This window comes from Balaenoptera borealis, assembly GCF_965194805.1.
Source record: "Balaenoptera borealis genome assembly, chromosome: 12".
In the NCBI taxonomy this organism is placed as follows: domain Eukaryota; kingdom Metazoa; phylum Chordata; class Mammalia; order Artiodactyla; family Balaenopteridae; genus Balaenoptera; species Balaenoptera borealis.
This window is the reverse complement of record NC_138869.1, coordinates 45,639,092-45,659,212: the sequence shown is the minus strand read 5'-3', so window position 1 is coordinate 45,659,212 and position 20,121 is coordinate 45,639,092. Positions and strand designations below refer to the sequence as shown.

General features: G+C 43.7%; 1 protein-coding gene across 2 annotated transcripts in view; it reads left to right on the top strand.

The window, feature by feature from the left end:
* CCR3 (C-C motif chemokine receptor 3) overlaps positions 1-11,130 on the top strand; it is a 46,328-nt gene extending 35,198 nt beyond the window's left edge. For both annotated transcript variants that reach the window (XM_082347421.1, XM_082347420.1), the window contains exon 2: positions 2,172-11,130. In XM_082347421.1, coding sequence (XP_082203547.1) covers positions 2,172-3,259 — 1,088 coding nt within the window. In that variant the 3' untranslated portion in view covers positions 3,260-11,130. The remainder of the gene's footprint in view (positions 1-2,171) is intronic.
* Positions 11,131-20,121: the final 8,991 nt, after the last annotated feature.

Here is a 20,121-nt window from a genome sequence, read left to right as displayed (position 1 = left end):
GGACAGAGCTATGAAAATAGATCACATTCTATCCAACAGCCCCTACTTTTTCCTGATTTCATACGAAATGGCTTCTCATTGCCTTTCTTTCACTTCTGCTTCCTACCAATTTTACAATTTTTTTCTAATTTAAAATGTGATCTCATGTAGACTGTCTGATCTGATGCTCACCACAACCTTGGGTGCTACCATGATCCTTATTTTAGAGATGAGTAAACGAGGCTCAGAGTTACAGGCCTGTCCAAGTCCTATCGCTGGCGGGCAGAGCAGCCAGGAACAGCTCCTGTGTCTCCCCTCTCTACTCTCACTTGGACTACACAGAACCCTGACAGGTGCTGACCTCTGGGGTCCCAGTATTCTCTTAAGAAGCAAAGACAATCCTTGCCATTGGTTCCAATTATTGCAGTTCGAAGACTTGCCTTGAGAAATGCCTGCTGACATACATTCATGACCTCATATTGGTGCCTTCATAGAAAGAAGAAAGTCAGTAGGACTCCTTCTGAGGAGGCAGTGCAGGGATTAACTACCCTTCATGGACTCCTCCCTTGTCTGTTTTTCCTTCTTCTCCAGCCAAGTCTGTAATCTTAAGAAAAGCAGGCACTAGCCCTAGGGATCCTGCTCTAAAAAATATCAAATCTAATATGAAGTCCCATTGGCCTATGCTCAGCTCCTTTATGAAGGAGAAGCTCTAAGGGGTTTGCTCTTGGCACATGACTGGCTTATGTCAGCATTGTCACAAACAGGAAAAGGGAATGCTGCTTATAATTATTACAATAGTTTGTAAGTATTATAATAGCTAAGTCTTCAAAAGTTAAAGATCATCCCAGCTTACCCTTCCCCCTCCCCATATCCTCAAGTCCATTCTCTACGTCTGCATCTTTATTCCTATCCTGTCCCTAGGTTCTTCAGAACCTTTTTAGATTCCATATATATGTGTTAGGATATGGTATTTTTCTCTTTCTGACTTAATTCACTCTGTATGACAGACTCTAGGTCTATCCACCTCACCATAAATAACTCAATTTCCTTTCTTTTTATGGCTGAGTAATATTCCATTGTATATATGTGCCACATCTTCTTTATCCACTCATCTGTCAGTGGACACTTAGGTTGCTTCCATGTCCTGGCTATTGTACATAGTGCTGCAATGAACACTGTGGTACATGACTCTTTTTGAATTATGGTTTTCTTGGGGTATATGGCCAGTAGTGGGATTGCTGGGTCATAGAGACTGGCAATGACATATATACACTACCAAACGTAAAATAGATAGCTAGTGCGAAGCAGCCCCATAGCACAGGGAGATCAGCTCAGTGCTTTGTGACCACCTAGAGGGGTGGGATAGGGAGGGTGGGAGGGAGACGCAAGAGGGAAGGGATATGGGGATATATGTATACGTATAGCTGATTCACTTTGTTATACAGCAGAAACTAACACAACAATGTACAGCAATTATACTCCAATAAGGATGTCAGAAAAAAAAAAGTTAAAAATCACTGCACTTGAATCTAGGGATGAGAGAACTGGACATAGACACTGAAGACCTAGCCTGAACTTTTGCAATTACTTACTAGAGGATTTTAGGCTAATTATTAAATTTCTTTAAGGTTCAATCTCCCCATTAGCTATGATGAACAGCACATTGTTATGGAGCCATGGAGAGGGGGTAGTTATTTCTAATGATAATAATCACTATTATCATTATTACCACTATTATTATTATTATTAGCATTTGGTTTTTAAATAGGTAAGATGATTTTGAAAGTCATATATAAACCATAACACATAAAATGCAAAATACCTTAAAAGATACAGTAATAATAAAATTGCTATAATATTATTGTTATCATTACCCAACCTGTCTCTTCCCATTTTGTATTTCTGCCTTCAAATGCTTTCTGAAAGCAACACGCCCACTTTTCACCACTACCCACAACTCTTCTGTTTCCTTTCCCAACCCGGATCATGCTGACTTTCAAAACGTTAGATCTTTCACTCCTGACATCTCCCCCCACAGCATCTCTGATATACCTTTGGAAATACATGCTGAGGAATGTGTAGGCTGTTTATCCCATGTGGTTTTACTGAGTAAATGTATAAACCAACTGGTGTGGGTCACAAGGGTTGATCATGGCTAATTGTGGGGTTGCTTTTTCCTTCTTCTATCACAGGGACAAGGGAAATGGCGACCTCAGTCGATGGGACTGAGACTGTGGGTGAAGCTGCTGGGACCACACCCTATGACTATGAGGGGACACTGCCATGTGAAAAAAGCAACATCAAGGAGCTGGGGGCCCAGCTCCTGCCCCCACTGTATTCCCTGGTGTTCACGGTTGGTCTGCTGGGCAATGTAGTGGTGGTGGTGATCCTCACAAAATACCATAAGCTCCGCATTATGACCAACATCTACCTGCTCAATTTGGCCATTTCGGACTTGCTCTTCTTATTCACTCTGCCGTTCTGGATTCACTATGTTGGGTGGAATGAGTGGGTTTTTGGCCACCATATGTGTAAGTTGCTCTCTGGGCTCTATTACATGGGCTTGTACAGTGAGATCTTCTTCATCATACTCCTGACCATAGACCGGTATCTGGCCATCGTTCACGCCGTGTTTGCCCTTCGAGCCCGGACAGTCACTGTTGGTATCATCACCAGCATATTCACCTGGGTCCTGGCAGGGTTAGCAGCCCTCCCTGAATTTATCTTCCATGAGTCCCAAGAGGAGTTTGAACACACTTTCTGCAGTCCTCTTTACCCAAAGAATGGAGAAAATGCCTGGAAGTGTTTCTATGCTCTGAGGATGAGTATCTTGGGTCTCGCTCTGCCTCTGCTCGTTATGGCCATCTGCTACTCAGGAATCGTTAAAACACTGCTGAGATGCCCCAGTAAAAAAAAATACAAGGCCATCCGGCTCATTTTTGTCATCATGGTGGTCTTCTTTATTTTCTGGACACCCTACAATCTGGTTGTCCTTCTCTCAACTTTTCAAATGCACCTGGAGACTGACTGTGAGCAGAGCAGACAGCTGGACCTCGCCATGCTGGTGACGGAGGTGATCGCCTACACCCACTGCTGTGTCAACCCCGTGATCTACGCCTTCGTTGGTGAGAAGTTCCAGAAGCACCTCCGCCACTTCTTCCACAGGCATGTGGCCATCTACCTGGGCAAATTCACCCCATTTCTTCCTAGTGAAAAACTGGAAAGAGCCAGTTCTGTCTCCCCATCAACAGGGGAGCAGGAACTCTCTGCTGTATTTTAGGTCAGATGCAGAACATTGCCTAAAGAAGATGAACGGGGCAGATGAAGCAAACACATCCACCTCTGCACCAGTCCTCTGAACTTCCAGCGCAACAATGAAGTTCTTAAAGACATTAAAATATATACCCAATGGTAGCAGTGTATCTATGCACCCCAAAGTCATTACCAAAGGTCAGCAGCTGGGCAGTGGCTTATTGTCAAACCTGAGAAGTAGAGCTTTGCTTGATTCTTTCAAGAGTTAAATATATTTTAATGCACCTGAATGTTACACAGTTACTATATGCAGCTACACACAGGTAAAGCTTTTTAGATCTTAAACCTTAACTTCAGCCAGTTATTGATATAAATGAAACATACTTCACAAAATACAATAAATCAATTACATTACTTCTTAATGTGCCTAGCTCTTTCCTTGCTTGATGAAAAGACTTGTAAAAAATTTATGCATATATACTCTCAAGCACCATAATGGCATGTCACACCTGTTTTGAATATTCTTAATAATGAACAGATCTCCTATTCACACTGAATGACATTTCCCATGAGCTACTCGATAGAAGAGCAATTTGGTATTTTCAGTATAGAGAATAAAAGCCCTGCTCATAGAAACTTCTCAGAGTCCTGAAATGTGCAGACACTGTCCTCTTTTACACCAGTCTCACTGTTCATCCAGTAACTGTGTGTTAGGTGATACAGACAGGATGCACAAACACTGCCTTAGGTTAAGTGAAGGATGCAAAACTGTGTAAGACAAACACAATCCTTGCCCCCATGAAAGTTTCCCTGTAGTAGAGGATGTTTAAGACAGAAAAAAATAACTTTAGTGCAAAGAGGAACACACTCGATGCTACGCCTGGGCCAGGAAGAAAGAGACCATTTCCAGCTGGAATCTGAGGGAGGAAGACTTCATGGAGGAAGTGGCTTTTGAGTAGGTCTCTGAAGGAGGGGCAGGATTTAGAAAGGGAGAGGGTCGGGGGGAAGGCAACCTAAGCCAATGTACGCCCAATACAAAGGTGAGTGGGGAAGGCACAAACATGTGTGGATGGCAGGGTGAGGTGGGAAGGCTGGGATGGGGGGTGATTTTCAGGCAGAGCATCTTGGGCTTTATTGGGAAGGCAAGGGGAACAAAGCAGTTAAAATGGTGTGTCAGGAAGATAAATCCGGTATCACACAGAGGAAGGAGTAGAGCAGGGGTCCCCAACCCCCGGGCCGTGGCCCGGTACCAGTCCACGGCCTGTTAGGAACCAGGCTGCACAGCAGGAGGTGAGCAGCTCCGCATTGCTCACATTACTGCCTGAACCACCCCTCCCCCTCCCCCCGCCACTGGTCCACAGAAAAATTGTCTTCCACGAAACCAGTCCCTTGTGCCAAAAAGGTTGGGGACCACTGGAGTAGAGGCCCCGGAACCAGGCAGGGAGGTAAGTTAGGAGACAAATGCAAGTGTGGAGGCAAGGAAAGATCAATGGCTGATCAAGAGAGGTGCCAAGAGCATGCCAAGAAGAATCTGGCCAAGAGACAGTGTGAAGGAAGAGTTAAAGCACCAGGAGCAGTATATGGTTGATTGAAAAAAACAAAGGGCAAAACAGAATGTATGTTTAAAAAAAAAAAAAAGGAGACACTTTTTTCATTGTGCTTAGATGCACTGACCATCCTCTTTAAGGATACAAAAGAAAGAAGTAACAGAGGTCATCTTTAGGGAGGGGCGTGCGTAGAAAACAGAAGGAGGGATCTTTCTCTGAATACCCTTCTGCGTCTTTTAGATTTTGAAACAGGGGAACACATTTTTCAAAAAATAAACAACACTTTAGAATTATATAAAAAAATAAAAGGCTAGACTACTATTCAGATGTGGTATCCATTCTAGCCATAAAGAGATTAGAAGCCCTCTGCCATGAATTAACTCTGTGACCTGGTTAGATTATCTCTAAGCCCCCTTACAGTCCAAGTAAACTCTGATCTTGCTAAAGTTTTAGGAGCTGGATGCTCAAAGTCTACAAAATACATTGTAAAAAAAAGGAGGTTGGGGCATGATAGACAATTCTACAGCATCACCTCCTACTGGCCATGAGACCAAGTGCATTTTCCATCGTTCACTAAGGTATACTCAAGTTTCATGTGTCATTCATTCATCTGGTCACTTATTCATTCATTCAGTAAACATCTGCTAAGCACCTGCCATGTTCTCAGCTAAGTCCCTCAGGAAGCTCACTGTCAGACTGAATTGGACACTGTTCTGTCCTACACTGCTCAAGATCAAAATCATGTCTTAAAAAGAAAACTGCCAGCACCTAAATTCAACCCAAATGAGAGAGACTTCCACTGTGAAGACTAGAAAACATTCCATTTCCAGAACATTTCACATCCTAATCAAATGCTTGGAGAAGGGATGTACATGCTCTTGGCCTTCCATGCCATCCAGCCTTGACCGCTAGTGAGTGGCCTTAATTTTTCTTACCTTCACCCCTGTCTGAAAGGTCTTACCTCAATCCAACCCTACATGGGCAGCACAGGATGTGAACTTTGGAACGCTAAACCACGCAACATGAATCTCAATTTGGCTAGGAAACTTTGAAGTTACTTTTTCTCTTTTTTGTGGTTCAACCAAAATGTAAATAAAGCAATCATTTAAAAACTACACATCACTGGTTCTCTCTTGCATTGTGAAGTACTGTTTGCCCTTAGGTAATCACAAGTGCAGGATATAGGTGCTAGTTCATACTCCCCTGATCCCTGAAAGCTTTTAGGAGCTCTGTGACCGAAACAAAACTGCACATAACCAAATCACAGATTCAGTGTGCTCCTCTGTGCTCCCCAGCCCCATGCTGTCTGATGGAGCCATCTACAACGATAGAAAAGTTCTACATCTATGTTGTCCAATATAATCACCACTGATCATATGCAGCTATTGAGCACCTGAAATGTGGCTAGTGAGATTGAGGAACTGAATTTTTCACTCCAATTCAATTTTAATTGAAATAGCCAACATGTGGCTAGTGGCTAGTGGCTAGTGGCTACTGCATGTGGTTAGTGGTACAGCACTAGTCCCTTCAAACTTGCCTCTTCATATCAACTCTGCCTATGCATCAAGCTTCCTGTAGTCAGCAATCACGTCTTGAACACTTTGCAACGGGCTGAGGAAAATGCCAGTGATGTAAAGATGAATAAGATTCATTTCTAGAAAACTCACCATTCAGTGGAAAAGATCCATCTGACTCAAATGACTATAATGAAATGTGACAGGTGCCCAAAGGCCCCTCAGCAGAAAGTAGAATGGAGTCATTGAAGAAAGTTACACAGAGAAAGTGATATTCTGCTTAGGTTGGGTTCCCCCAAAAGCAGTTTCTGAGCAAGAAGTGGAGAGCAAAGAGTTTATTCGAAAGGAAACTCCAGGAGGGAGTTGGGAAGTACAACGGAAGAGGAAGATGCCAACAAAGGGTACATTACGAAGTACCTTCCACTGAGGGGTGACTGGAGCTCAAAACCACTAGAAAACTCTGGGAAACAGTGTAACTCACACTCCTCAGTTATCCCATTCGAGGGGGAAGACAGTTGGGGTATTAACACTCCACTCCTGTTGGTCATTGGCTGATTGACGCTTAATTCCTCAGGATTTCCAGCCTGCCTGGCTCTCAAGAGGCCTTCCAGCTTTGAGGAAAGCTCCCCAGCAACAAGATGCAGACACTGGATGTTGGACACCAGCTAGGCACACTCAGTTAAGGCTTGAGGGATAAAGCATTTGCTACATGTTTGAACAACTTTTTCATGAACCAAAGGGAGGAAGTGAGAGCAGTGTCTGCACTAGAGAGAGCCTGCTGTTGTGAAGACTAGGGTGACCCTGACAGTGGCAGGTGACCTTGAACACACCTCAGTGTTGACTTCCCTGCTGCTCCTCTTAGCATCATAATCTGCTGGTTTAAAAAATATGATCCGTTTCCAGCTTGAGTTTCTGAGGTTTTCAGAATTCCAAGGGTAAAATTCTAAAGTCTTCACATCTTCTGGACAAAGCAGGTTTATGTCCTCCACAGGCTATGGGCTTTCAATCACTGAGATTTTCTTCCCTTTCTGCCCAGATAAATCCCCAGTATAGTTAAGGTCACCATTTCTCTTTCTCTATTCACGGATCTAATCCAAGGGTCAGTGAACTGTCACCCATGGGCCAAATGCAGCCCACTGCCTGCTCTGTAAATAGAGTTTCACTGGAGCACAGCCATGCTTGTTTGTTTACGAATTGTCTGGCTGCTTTTGTGTTACAACAGAGTTGAGTAACTGTAACAGAGACCGTACAGCCCACAAATCCACAAGTATTTACTTTCTTATCTTTACAGAAGTTTCCTGATCCCTGATAATCCATGCCCTACAGGATGTGAGGCTCTGATATGCATAGCCATGATGAGGGAGACCAGATTTGGCGGGGGCAGGGGGAAACTAAGGATGTGAGGTCTGTGGACGAGCTGCTTAAATCCCCAGGTTAGTTCTAGCTTGACCCTGGGTGCAGTTCTAAAGAACCAAAATAGGGTTAGCTTGCGTAGTAGTCAAATGCTGCTCACTAATGCAAAATGCTAACAGTCTGTACCAACATAGCACATTGGAAGTTTTAACTGGGGCAGCCGGACCCCACAGATGCTGTATTCCAAACTAGGCTATACACAGAATTGACACAGGAATTGTTAAAACACATTTCACAACTCTTGAGACCCCTCACCTATACTGGGGACAAAGAGATTGGACTGTGAAAAGTAGGGAGATACTTGAATAGGATCTCTTTGTCGAGGGCTGCTGGTGCCACCTCAACACCAAGGATGGGAGGAAGGAAGTCATGGTGGGTGCTGTCTCTCACCTCAAGCCTGATAAGAGCGATGCCAATGGGACCACCCAAGAGCTTGATACAAGTCATTGAGGTTAAAGAAGATCTGACTCTCACCCAGGAAATCAGGAGAACAGAGACAGGCCAGCCAGCTGCTTTGGGGGTGGAGTAGACAAAAACTGCCACTACTTTGGGATGGATCTATGCTTTCAGAGTTGATTTTGGCAAAGAATGTGGGATTCTTTTCCATGGACCAGATGAGAAAGAGCTGAATGGAGGATTTCTAACCTTGCCCAAGAAGACTGCCTGGATGGAGCTTGTCTGTAGGATGAAAAAATGTGTGCAGTGGACTGCCGAAACAGCAGGGTATCCCTGTTATGCTGAATATGAATATTCCCAGGGATGTCTCCAATTACTCTATAAAAGCAGTCCTTGAGAGAAAGAATCAACTTTTACACCTGCTGGTCCCAGGGGTGGAGCTGGAGGTGAAGTCATCATTTTATGACAGGGCCAGTCAAGCAAAAACTTTCCTTCCTTTCCCAGTGCCTACCAGTCAGGGGACTAGAAACCATGCTTAGCAAGTAGGGGAAGGAGTAGAAATGCCAGGGAAGAAGAGAGGCAAGTAGGACAGCACCCCTCACTCCTCTCTCCTGAACGTGGTTCATCCCTCAGCCAGCTGGGAGGTGGTGGGAAGATTTAAATGTCAAATCAAGTTGAATTTTGATATTCTTATGGGGATCAACCCTTCAATTTCTGAATTGAAACTCTCTGCTTTTAGTGAGTTCAAATGATCATGGGACTTTTTTGTACCTAAGCGTGATGATAAAAGTCATAGGACTGCCCAACTTTTCACTGGGGCTGGAAGAACTTCAGCCTTTAATTCATTTTGAAGAGATGTGAGACACAAAAGTAGATTCTTTCTGTTCATACCTCATAAGCCCTGTTGGTTCAATGTACTGGTGGCAAATTCAAAACCCCCAAATTTCAGCTCTTGAGGTCCACAGACGGCTTACGTGAATTTGCAGGACTGTCCTGCAGGACTTAAATGGATGTTAGAGCCCCAGATCCTGGCTGAGAAATAAGGCAGAGGGGGAAAAAGCAATGATATTTAATATATAGAGAGATATAAATATACATATGGATATTAACATGGGCTTGAATAGAGAAATACTTATTAATGCCTGTAAAATTCTAGATTTTGCCTATCTTCAAAGTTAACCTTCCCTGGCTAAGCAAGAGCTAGTCCACTGGCCACTGCCCAATGCCATAAGAAGAGTGGTTGCCTCTTGCAATCTAGACTTTCTAAACTGAGGAAAGCCTCTTGGTTTTCAGACAAGATTCTTCCTGGCTTAGTTTGGGTCCTGGGAAATTGACCCCAAGCCTAAGACTGTCCCTTGCTAACGCCTGCTTCAGTTACAGGTGTAGTGGGAAATGTGAACATAAGGGGGCCTTCGCATGCTAGAGCTGCAGCTAGCCCTGTGTAATCATTCAAGAAAATAGTGAAGCAGAAAATATGCCCATATACTAGTTGGGAGGTGAGGTTTTGATGATATCACAGCAAGAAATCAGGAATGCCTATATCTGATCTTATCCAACTGGGTTGCACAACTCTAGGGGATGCCATTTATATCCCTAGGAATTGTGCAATACAGTGGCCACAGGAGGGAGGAACAGAGGATAGGAAACACGGTTTCACTTTGTTAGTACAAGGGCTAATTCCTAGTCCCCTGGTGTAGGGCTTTGGTACAGTTGGTTATAGTTCAAAGCCTATGAAATTACCCTATCTCCTCTTAAACAAAAATTCAAATCTAATTCCAGAGGGCCACACACAAGCAATGGGTAGGCTGAAAACATGTGCCACCAGAAGAGAGATGCAGGATGGCAGAACCTGACTCCATGGGGCCCACCCTGATTCCACACACTGCTGCTTGGAGGGTGGAAACAGACTAGACTTGCTAGTGCATATGTGGGACTTTTTAACACACAAAAGCCCCAACTGCTAATAAGTGTGGCCCAATCCATTTTCTGAAATCTGGAAATCAGAAGAGCCACTCCTCTGACCCAGGACAAGTGAGAATGGATAGATGGACAGATGTTCTGCTCATCCTACTGTTGTTCAATCAGGATGCTGTTCATTAGTCGAACCCCAACTGGTCACACTTATTGAACATCTATAATTGTCCTAGTCTTTATGCAGGGAGGTAAAGGGGATGGTAAAAGAAAAACATGGTTGCTGGCCTCAAGAAGGTGAGAATTTATCAAATTAGGGAGTGTGTGGGATATTCTGCTGCCCCACCCAGATCCACTCTCCGCCCTGCTCTGCCCTGCTCTGTGCCTGAAAAGCTGCCCTGTATGGACCACACCAGTTTTCTCCCTTGTTCTCTGGACTAGGTCCATGCGGAACACTTGCAGGAGACTGGAAGAAGGGAGGAGAGTGAGGTGAGAGTATTTATTCCCCCAGCCCCCTCCCTGCAGCAGCACAGGGGGCTGGTGAAACAGCAGGTCCCATCTCTGAGTTCTGGACCTCGCCAGATCCTCCCACCCCTTGCTCCTTTCAACCTAGGGCTGGTAATAAACTCTGTTACTCATCTCAGGGGACTGCATTCTCCCTCCACCCTGCTATCACCTTTGTATATGGTCCCTTGATTAAACTCTCCTCAGACTGCCCAATTTGAGTGTGTCATTTCCTGCTGGGACCCTGAGTGACACGAGGAGACAATATATGGCACAGGAAAACAAGTTGGCAACAAAAGAAAAAATATGGAAACTGTCAACTAAGTGTTCAGGGAAGGCCTCCTGAAAGAGGAGGGGTGAGGATGGGTCCTAAGGACAGGAAACTACACCTCTGAGGAAAGCTGTAGGAAGGGGTTATACAAAGGCAGAGTTGAAAATGAACAGAGGATGTTCAGGGAATAGAGACTAACAGTCGATGTGGATGGGAGAAATCGGCAGGTGAAGAAGCAAGGGCACTTTGATGCCTGAATTAAGAACGTGCCAAGGGTTTGGATGTACCCTATTGGCAACGGGAAGTAACACTGCTATAGATACAAACCAGGGCGGGGTGGGGGTGGTGGTTGCTTGGTTCATAATGATTCCTACAGTGACCATCACCACACTCCTCTTGACTTGTTTGATCCAAGAGTGATAGATTCTAGCCTGACCTAACCTAGGCCAACTGGAATTTGAAAACTCAAATGAAGACACAAAGAGATGGATGGTGGCATTGATTGATCCTGTGGCTGTGGCCTAGACAGGGGCTCCATGACCTCCTCCTGAGGTCCTTCTCACATTCTGTGAGCTGTCCAAACCACGTGCATACAGTCATTCTTGGCTGAAGTTGGGGTCGTTTATAAATCAAGATAAACTGATGTGGCAATGAGTGCTAGAAAGCAGGCTGCAGGCATCAGACTTCCAGGGAAATGAGACTCACATCCATATCCCAGAATGGGAAAATAGCAGCCCATGGGATAGAGCAATCAAACAATTAGTCAGGCTATCACCTTGCACTATGTGCCCACTGAGGACAGAGCCTGGCCAGGGGTGAGGGCAGGTGGCAGGAAGGTGCTGCAATTTACCAACCTAAAAGGATGAGGGATGCCAGAACCAGAGGGTAGGATGGCTGCCTCCAAAGGCACTGAGCAACTTAAAGCAAGGAAAAAAACAAACAAACACTCAAATACTGAAGTTTTCATCTTCAAGTTAGAGTGAAACAGAGCCTTTCTGTGACCATGTCAGGAGGAAAAAAAAAAAAAACTCTTATTACTTGAAGTTGCCAGGTTATGACTGTTGGAAACCAATTCAGAGCCCGAATTGGCAGGTGTCTTAATTATAATATGAGTTGAATTCACACATTTGCCAAAAAGCATGTATGAATGTTAAGGCATTAATTGAGACAGACCAAGAACCAGCGGGAATGGGACTATCCGGATGGACGCAGAGGACCTGGGAAACCCTGATCCTCATTGCTCTCTGGCACACTCTCATCTATACCTTTCTTTCCGAAGAAAACCATTTTTCCTTAGTATGACAAAGTTAACAGTTCACCCCATGTCCCACTCTTCAAGGCTGCTCACCTAATAAACAGGATTCAAATTCAACATAACCCAGAAGATAAAATGCAGAATCAGAGTAGGGAAGAAAATTCCATAAGGAATTACAGAAATTGCTCAATACATATTATCAAAAATCTGAGTTTGGATTTTGAGAGTGCTTATTAAAAGTGAGAAGTGAATTTTGGACTGGGCTGAATTTACTGATACGTGCACTCATCAGAAATACTGAACTCGATGGCTAAACTTCTATGAGTTTGCTGACTGGGTGAATACAGACTTAGACCAAATGCTTGTCCATGCTAGGCAAGTGTGAAGGGCCAGGGATCCTCTGGAACAACCTAGAGGAAGACTGAACATTATACTACCTCTATCATGTGGGTTTTGACTAGTCTACCTCACTCTCTTCCTCTCTAGAGCAGAGAAGACCCTTCTCTCTTTTGTCTTGAAGACAAGATTGGAGAGGGAAGGTCATCTGGAATGGTGGTAGGAGGGGCTATAATTGAAATACAATCCTTGACCTCAATGAGTAGGGAGTATAGTAAGTGTGGATGTTTTACACACCAGAAACACTACAGGTGTGGCCATTATGGAAGCCAACAGGAAAAGGACGGTGATCTGGGCCCAAGGTGATCTGGATCTGACATCCAGAACACCCTGCGTTCATTCATCATGGGGATCCCAGGAATTAAATCATGACTTACTTAAGAAAAGTTCAAGTATGGCAAAAAATCAGACCTGTCCTGATTGCTCTGGTAGAGAATGCGGCCGCTGTCCAAATTCTCAGAAGTGAGTCATTTCATAAAACCAGGGCCTCTTGAATGAAAAGGAAAACACACATCCTTGAGGAAGAGCTTTAAAATATTGCCAGTCATGAAAACCTTTGCCCTAGCCTTTCTCAAGTGGACCCACAGCCAATTTTGCTGGAATAACAGGCACTGGGAAAAGAAATACACTTTTTAGTGGATACCAGTTGTAAATTACAGTAATTCCAAAAGACCCAAGGAATCACTGAAGTCAGCCTCAGAGTAGGTGCTCATGAGAGTCAGGTGATAGAGTTTTGATGTGGTTTTGTATCACTGTGGACTGGATAGAGCCCTGAACCTACCTTGCGATTTTTTCACCAGACCTCAAGTGCAGTGCAGGAAGAAATATACTCAGCGCAGGGTGGGATTCCCACACTGGCTTTCAGACAGTACAGAAAGGTTACTATGAGAGGACGGTCCAAGTGGAAGCCATTACAGGCATCCTGTCCTCCCAATCAAGACCAGAACACTACCCTATGAGGAAAAGAGGAGAAATCAGTGTCCCATCACAGATAAGAAAGGTGCAGACATATCGATTCCTATGATAGTACCTCCTTATAATTTTCCAGGTGGCTGACATTAAAAAACCAATGGGTCTTAGAGAAGAACAGTGGAATATTACAACTAAATCAGATAGTGCCTTTAACTGTATGTGTTCTTTTAAGTTTGGTTCTGTTGCTGAAGCAAATCATTACAGTCCTGGTAATTAGCATATAGATATTCATCTAGAATAGGGGCTGTCAAATATTTCTGAAGGACAAGTTGCTGCATTGTGTTGGTTATCTGTGGCTGCGTAACAAATTACCCCAAAACACAGTGGCTTAAAACAATAGCACTCATTTATTATTTCAGGGTCAGGAATTTGGACATGGCACAATGGGAACAGCTTGGATCTGCTCCATGATGTCTGGGTCCTCAGTCAGAAGACTCAAAGGCTGTAGCTGGAATCATCTGAAGGCTCACTCACGCATATGTCTGGCAGCTGATGGTGGCTTCCGTTGGCTTAGGGTCTAACTGGAACTGTTGGCCAGAACACCCACATGTGCTCTCTCCATGTGACTTGGGTTTCCTCACAACGTGGTGACTAGATTCCAAGGGCAAACATCCCAGGAGAGAGTGAGCCAGGCAGAAGCTGTCCCCTCTTTCTAAACTGGCCTCATGAGTCACAAAGCATCACTTCCAGGCCACATTCTAGGGGAGGATGATTAGCCTTGAAGGGAAGTATGCTAAAGAATGTGTAGATATGTTTTCAAACTGCCACATATACCTTTATTCCACCAATAAAGGAATATCAATAACTGAGGGGTCTTTTGGATGATGGAGCAGCATGTACCATACTTGTGTGTTCTGCTCTACCCAATTACCGGGTTACCCCTAAAACTTCCATTTTTGGGGTCCAGAGCAAGAGAAAGTTCTAAAGATAACCAGGGGTGTAAGTCTAGTGGCTTTGCCACCACTGTGACAACCCATCAGGTGAAATGCTGTGGGCAGTGTACAGAGCTTATCAGGATACTGTGTGGAGCCTGCAGCCAGCCTTGAATGAACATGGCAGCAGCTCCTAGGAGAGTGGAGTAAGGCCATGTCCCCATCTGCAAGAAAGAACTCCTGGACTGCTACTGGACTCCAGGGGAGACTAAGAGTTTTTGACTACAGGACACCAGGTTACCATGACACTCAAGTTGTTTATTTTGAACTAACTGCCATCTGACCCACTTAGCAACAAAGTAGGGAGACCTATGAACACTGCCTCGTAAAGTGGAAGTGATGTATACAGGATCTAATCCAAGCACGTGCTGAAGGAAGTATGGGCAGGTTGCTCACACCCATAGTATCCCTAACCCCAACAACCTGCCACCACCGTCCCTCAATCTGGACCTGTGACCTCACAGGGTGTCCCCTCTGACTGGCTGACTTAGGATGGAAACCCTTATTCCCGGGCCATCTATTCCTGGCCCAGGAATAGACGGCCCTGCACTTTGCTTGAATGAGCATCAAGTAAACTGCGTCAGTCACAGGCCCTCTCGGGGTAGCCCTAAAGGACAGTAAAGGAGAAGACGCCTCCCAGGTGGTAGAATTCAATGAGTTTACGATATCACCCACTTTGCCTGGAAGGAGAGATTATCTAGGGTCAGAATCTACACCTATTCCTAAACAGTAGCTTACGATCTGGCCAAATGTTTAAAAAGGAAGGAATAAGATTTAAAAATTCTGGTCAAGAAATGGAGGACCATGTCAATAGGTGTCCTGGAATGAGCTCCAAACCTAAAAATATTCATATCTCATGTAAACGCTCAACAAAAGGCTCTCATAGTGGAAGCGGCTCTGAAAATATGGTATGCTGGTTGCCCTCCCTATAGCAGCCAGATGATTTACCATGGGCACATGAACAAAGTAAACAATGGTACAGGGAAGGAGACAAAGCACAGACTTAAAAGCACGGACTTCTACTGGTTGAGGCTATCTTGGTTTCTACCTTGGCTGTATGCCAATCTTCCTTCAGGAAAAATCAACCAATTTGATTGACTGATAAAACTACAATATGGCAGCATGCTCACAGCAGACCAGCCAGCTTCCAGATGCATCAAGGAGGGAGATGGGATTTGCCCTCAGTGGACTAAATATTCTATAATTGAACTGCTTCCCTTACTTGTCGTGCCTCTGCTAACTCCATCTATCCCCACACCTTCTGAAGGCCTTATACATCATCACAGTATCCTAACCGCAGGCAAGGAGTTTATTTCACAGCATAAGGTGGAGGGTTTAGGCTGATGCCCGATGTGGGCTCTTGGTCTTGGTTCTGGTATGAACCCACATTCATTTAGAATCAATTGGACCTGTAGAATGGTGGGAAGGCCTACTGAAGAATTTGCTAAGAACAATGAGAAGCAAGCCAGTTGAGCCCTTCAGAACTTTAGCCATTTTTGAGACTCAGGGGTACCAAGTACTGTGGAAGCTGGGATTGAATCTCAAGGCTGAAAACAGGGCAGTTAGTTAAAAGTCTGCAAAAGGAGTAGTTAGATGCCCCACACCCTTCTCCACCCTGCCAGGCCAGGTGACTATCTTACCCATCCCCATAGGAGACTCTCGTGTATCTCCAAGAGTAAATAAACCCAAGGTTCTCCACATTCAGAGGCACACAGTAGAGGGCAGGGGTGAGTGCTGGACTCAGACCAAAGGGATTTAGCACACTGGCTTGTGCCAAATACTGAGACTGCTAGCCCCACTTGAAAAATACCACCTTCAAAAACTCTGCAGCCAGGCAGAGCAGGAGATAAGATTCTTCTCTGCAGAAACAAATGACTCCAGAGAAAGATACCTACAGGTTCCGCAGTTCAGGGGTCCCCCAACATAAGGACCAGCTCACTAAACACCTGTGACAAGCCACCAGCAGACAAGCCCTGCCCACTCAGGGCTTCCCATCAGCTTTGGTATCCCACTCTTAAATATAAATGGAATGCCAAGGACTGCCAGACTCTGAGGACAACTGCCTACATGGAAGACAGCATCTGGAATGAACGTCTAGGAGAAAAGGAACTCAGAGGCAAGAGAAATATGGGGGCATGAAAAAAACAAAAAAAAACCCACCAAACATGTAATCAATTCTCAGAGAGATAAAGAAAAGTATGGCTCCTGGAAGCAAGCAGAAAAGGGAGAGAGAGAGAACACTCAGAGAAGAGGAAAAAACTCTTGGAAATTAAAAATATAAATTTTAAAGAAAAGTTAACAGAGGGTTTGAAAGATAAAGGTGAATAGAAAAACTAATAGGTAATAGACCATAATACAACTTTTATTATTTTCCCAGGAGCTGGTCTAAGTTTTATATATATTAACTCATTTAATCCTCATAACAATCCTCTTATGTAGAAATCCCCTCCATAACACATCCTTATGAACTTTCATAACTGCAGGGATAAATAAATATATTGAGAGCTTTCAAGGAGAAAAAAATGGGCAACAGAAAGGAACAGAAATGGACCAAACATCGACACAACACTGACTGATAAAAGACAGTGGGGCAGCAGCTGCACAGTTTTGAGAAAACACTACATTCAACCTGGAAATCTATACAGAACCAGAGTTTTGATCAAGTATGAAGGTATAATACGGGTACTTCTAGGTATGAGAGGACTTTAAACTTTTCCTCCAATTTACCCTTTTTCTCAGGAAGAGACAAGAGATATGCTTCAGTAAAATGAGGGGTTAGCAAGAAAGAGGGGGTCCCAGGATCCTAAAAACAGGGTTTAATACAGGTGAGCAGCAAAGGGAACTCCAGGACCCCCAGAGACAGTCCAGATTAGTCTTGAAGATGAAACGTAGAATGTGTGGGTTTTGAACATTCTGAAAAATTATCGTTGGGCAATAACTGACAGATCAAATTGGAGCATTTTGGAAAATTGGTGATAGGTGTAAAAACAACTAAGTAGATGGAGGGTGTGAGGAGCCAATAAACTGCAGGAACACAACACACTGGCTTCACAGTGAATACTATTTATGCAGTTATCATGGCATGAACACTAATTAGTGATTTAACCAGAAACCAGAAAATAACCAAACTGAGATGTAGAGAGGGGAAGAAAGTGTGAGTGAGTTAGTCCTCACCTACAAGAACAGGAAATCAATAATAATGCCTAAAACTGGTACACCGTGAGGAAGCAATATAAGCATATGACTTAATAACATGTAGGTAAGCAGCAAGAGAAATGGCCAATAGAAATCAAAGTGGTCACCTGGGAAGAGTAGGCAGAGATAGGGAGAGGTGGAGCAGGAGATGCTATTTCTAATTTCCTTTTTTTTCTGTCCTCTGTAGGCCAGGATCTGATTTTCTTAACTATGCACTATTATAACCTGCATAAAAACAAATCTAAAAATTGTGATGTTATTATATGAGAAAGTAAGTGCAAATAGAAAATAAGAATAGGAGAGTAAGATTAAGCCATACACAGAATCCCTTACTGCATATAAGTAAGGCTCTGAAAACTGGAAGAGTTGAGCTCAAACCTGACCATGCCCTCACTTCTTAGTAACCCAAACAAAGAATAAAACACTGTCCAGAACAGTAACTAAAACATAATTAGATTATCAGAACAATATTAAATTAGAGGCTAATCAACTACGCATTTCTGGTAAATGTTGAATGGTATAACATTAGCTAAAATACCTGGCCACAGCTAAGTCCAAAACTGATGGTCACTATCACAGAAAAAACTTGCTGGGATTTACATAAATCTGAAATCTTATTTTAAAATGTAATTATAATTGCAGTTGTATTAGTAAAGGTGAGTGCTCTCATTTTTAAAGATTGACATCATGGTGCAGAGACAATCACTTTTCTGCACTGCCAGCATTCAGCGGCTCCAGTGGTCACCACGCGGCACATGTAAGATCCTACATAGTTATGGCTTCCAGCCGAGGCTGGCGGAGGAGCAAGGTCTTGTGCTCACTGTACCAGTGTGGGGAAGTGCTCACGGTGATGTTGTCACAGACTTACTAAGCTTTCCTTTCCTTATCTCTCATGGTAATCAACTAAGGTGACAGTCTCCTCTTCAACTCTTGGAATTAAAGATACCATCACTGATCGATAATGCAATTTCACTATTAGTGCACTGCTTGAAGAGGATGCCTTCTGAAGAGGGTTCTTAAAAGCTGACCATTTGGACACCTCTTAGGAACCACTTCCAATCCTCTCGGCCTTTTCTGCTGGGGTGCCTGTCAGCCTCTCACAGGTACAGCCTGACGGCACCTGGTCTGGGCTCGGACCATGCCTCTCACCACCTACCCCAGGACTCCTCCACTGACACTCAGCACCATGCACGTGCAAGCTGGGAGTGCAGGCGACTTGATGTCCAGTGGGGCAAAGCCTTGACCAATGGAAGATAGGAGCTGATGGGGAAGTGTGTCTACCTCCACTCCCAGATAGATAATCCTGAGAAGCATCTCATAGCTTCCAGCACGCATGGTAGTGGTCACAATGCATCCTTGTACTGGCCCTTACTCTTTCCCTGCTTTACTACCTCATCCTTCACCTCTGCTGCCTGAGATCACATACCCTGATGAAGTTCTGGCACATAAACCTTGATCTTGATCTTGAGCTCTGCCTTCTGGGAAACCCAAGTGAAAACAAGGAATTATGATTATTGCCTTCACTTTCATTTTAAATTTCTAACATTTTCCCATGCTTATTCCATACAAGCACTCGAGAAAGGGTTGTTCTTAAGCCTTGAATCTAATAATGTGCCATAAGCAATCCGATTGGCATTAAATATTTTTAAAAACTGTCTCAGATTACACCTGCATCTCAGCTCTCGCAGGCACACCTCTGGAGTGGAAGGATAGGATCTTCACAGCAGTATTGGGTCAGAAATACTTGTGCTTTCAAGATGACTTCTTCAGCAGGTTCCAGTAAATCAGTTATTTTTCCACAAGCAACTATTGGTTGTTACCAAGTTTTACTGTGCCAGCACTGTTATTTGTGAAGTGTATTAGTCCACTTTCTTTTGGTCAAGCAGTCTTTCTAACACATCAAGGATGCTATGCCATTTGAGCATTTTGGAGAAATGTGTATCAAAGCAGTTTTACTATCTCGTGTATGTCATATAGTCTATCTTTGGCTAAACACTGAATAATACTAGTGGCCGTCTACCTTTTTGCTTATGACCAGCAATTCTGCTACATTATGCAGTGTCATAGGTACTTTCTGAAAACACAACTGAAAGGTGTGAACAAAACACTGCATGCTTGTGATCCCTAAATCACTCATAGTCTCACCATGTGTTTTCCATTATCAATGACAATTATAGAACATTTTGCATTGCTGATTTTCCATTCAATACGTGTTTTTTCTTTCCTTCAGATTCACTAAGTTGTTATCCGTATGAGACTTAGAAATCTCTTGACAAGCAAATAAAGTAGAACATAATAGAACTCCGTCTGATTCCATGGTGCTCTCAGACTTAAAAAAAAAAAAAAGGATATCTGGTTGTCTCTGCATGCCCAAATATCAGGTGCACTGTACACAAAATTTAGGATTGTCAGTAATCCATGTTTTCTAGAAGGATATTTGCATCTAGAATTCACAGCCTGGACAAATCTCAAAATTCTTCAACTTCTGAAAATGGTTGGGAACCTCTAGCAATCTTATTGACAAGGTTTTTGTTTAAATTTTAGCCTCTGTTTTCAATTGTCTTCTGAAAACAAAGATTGTGCC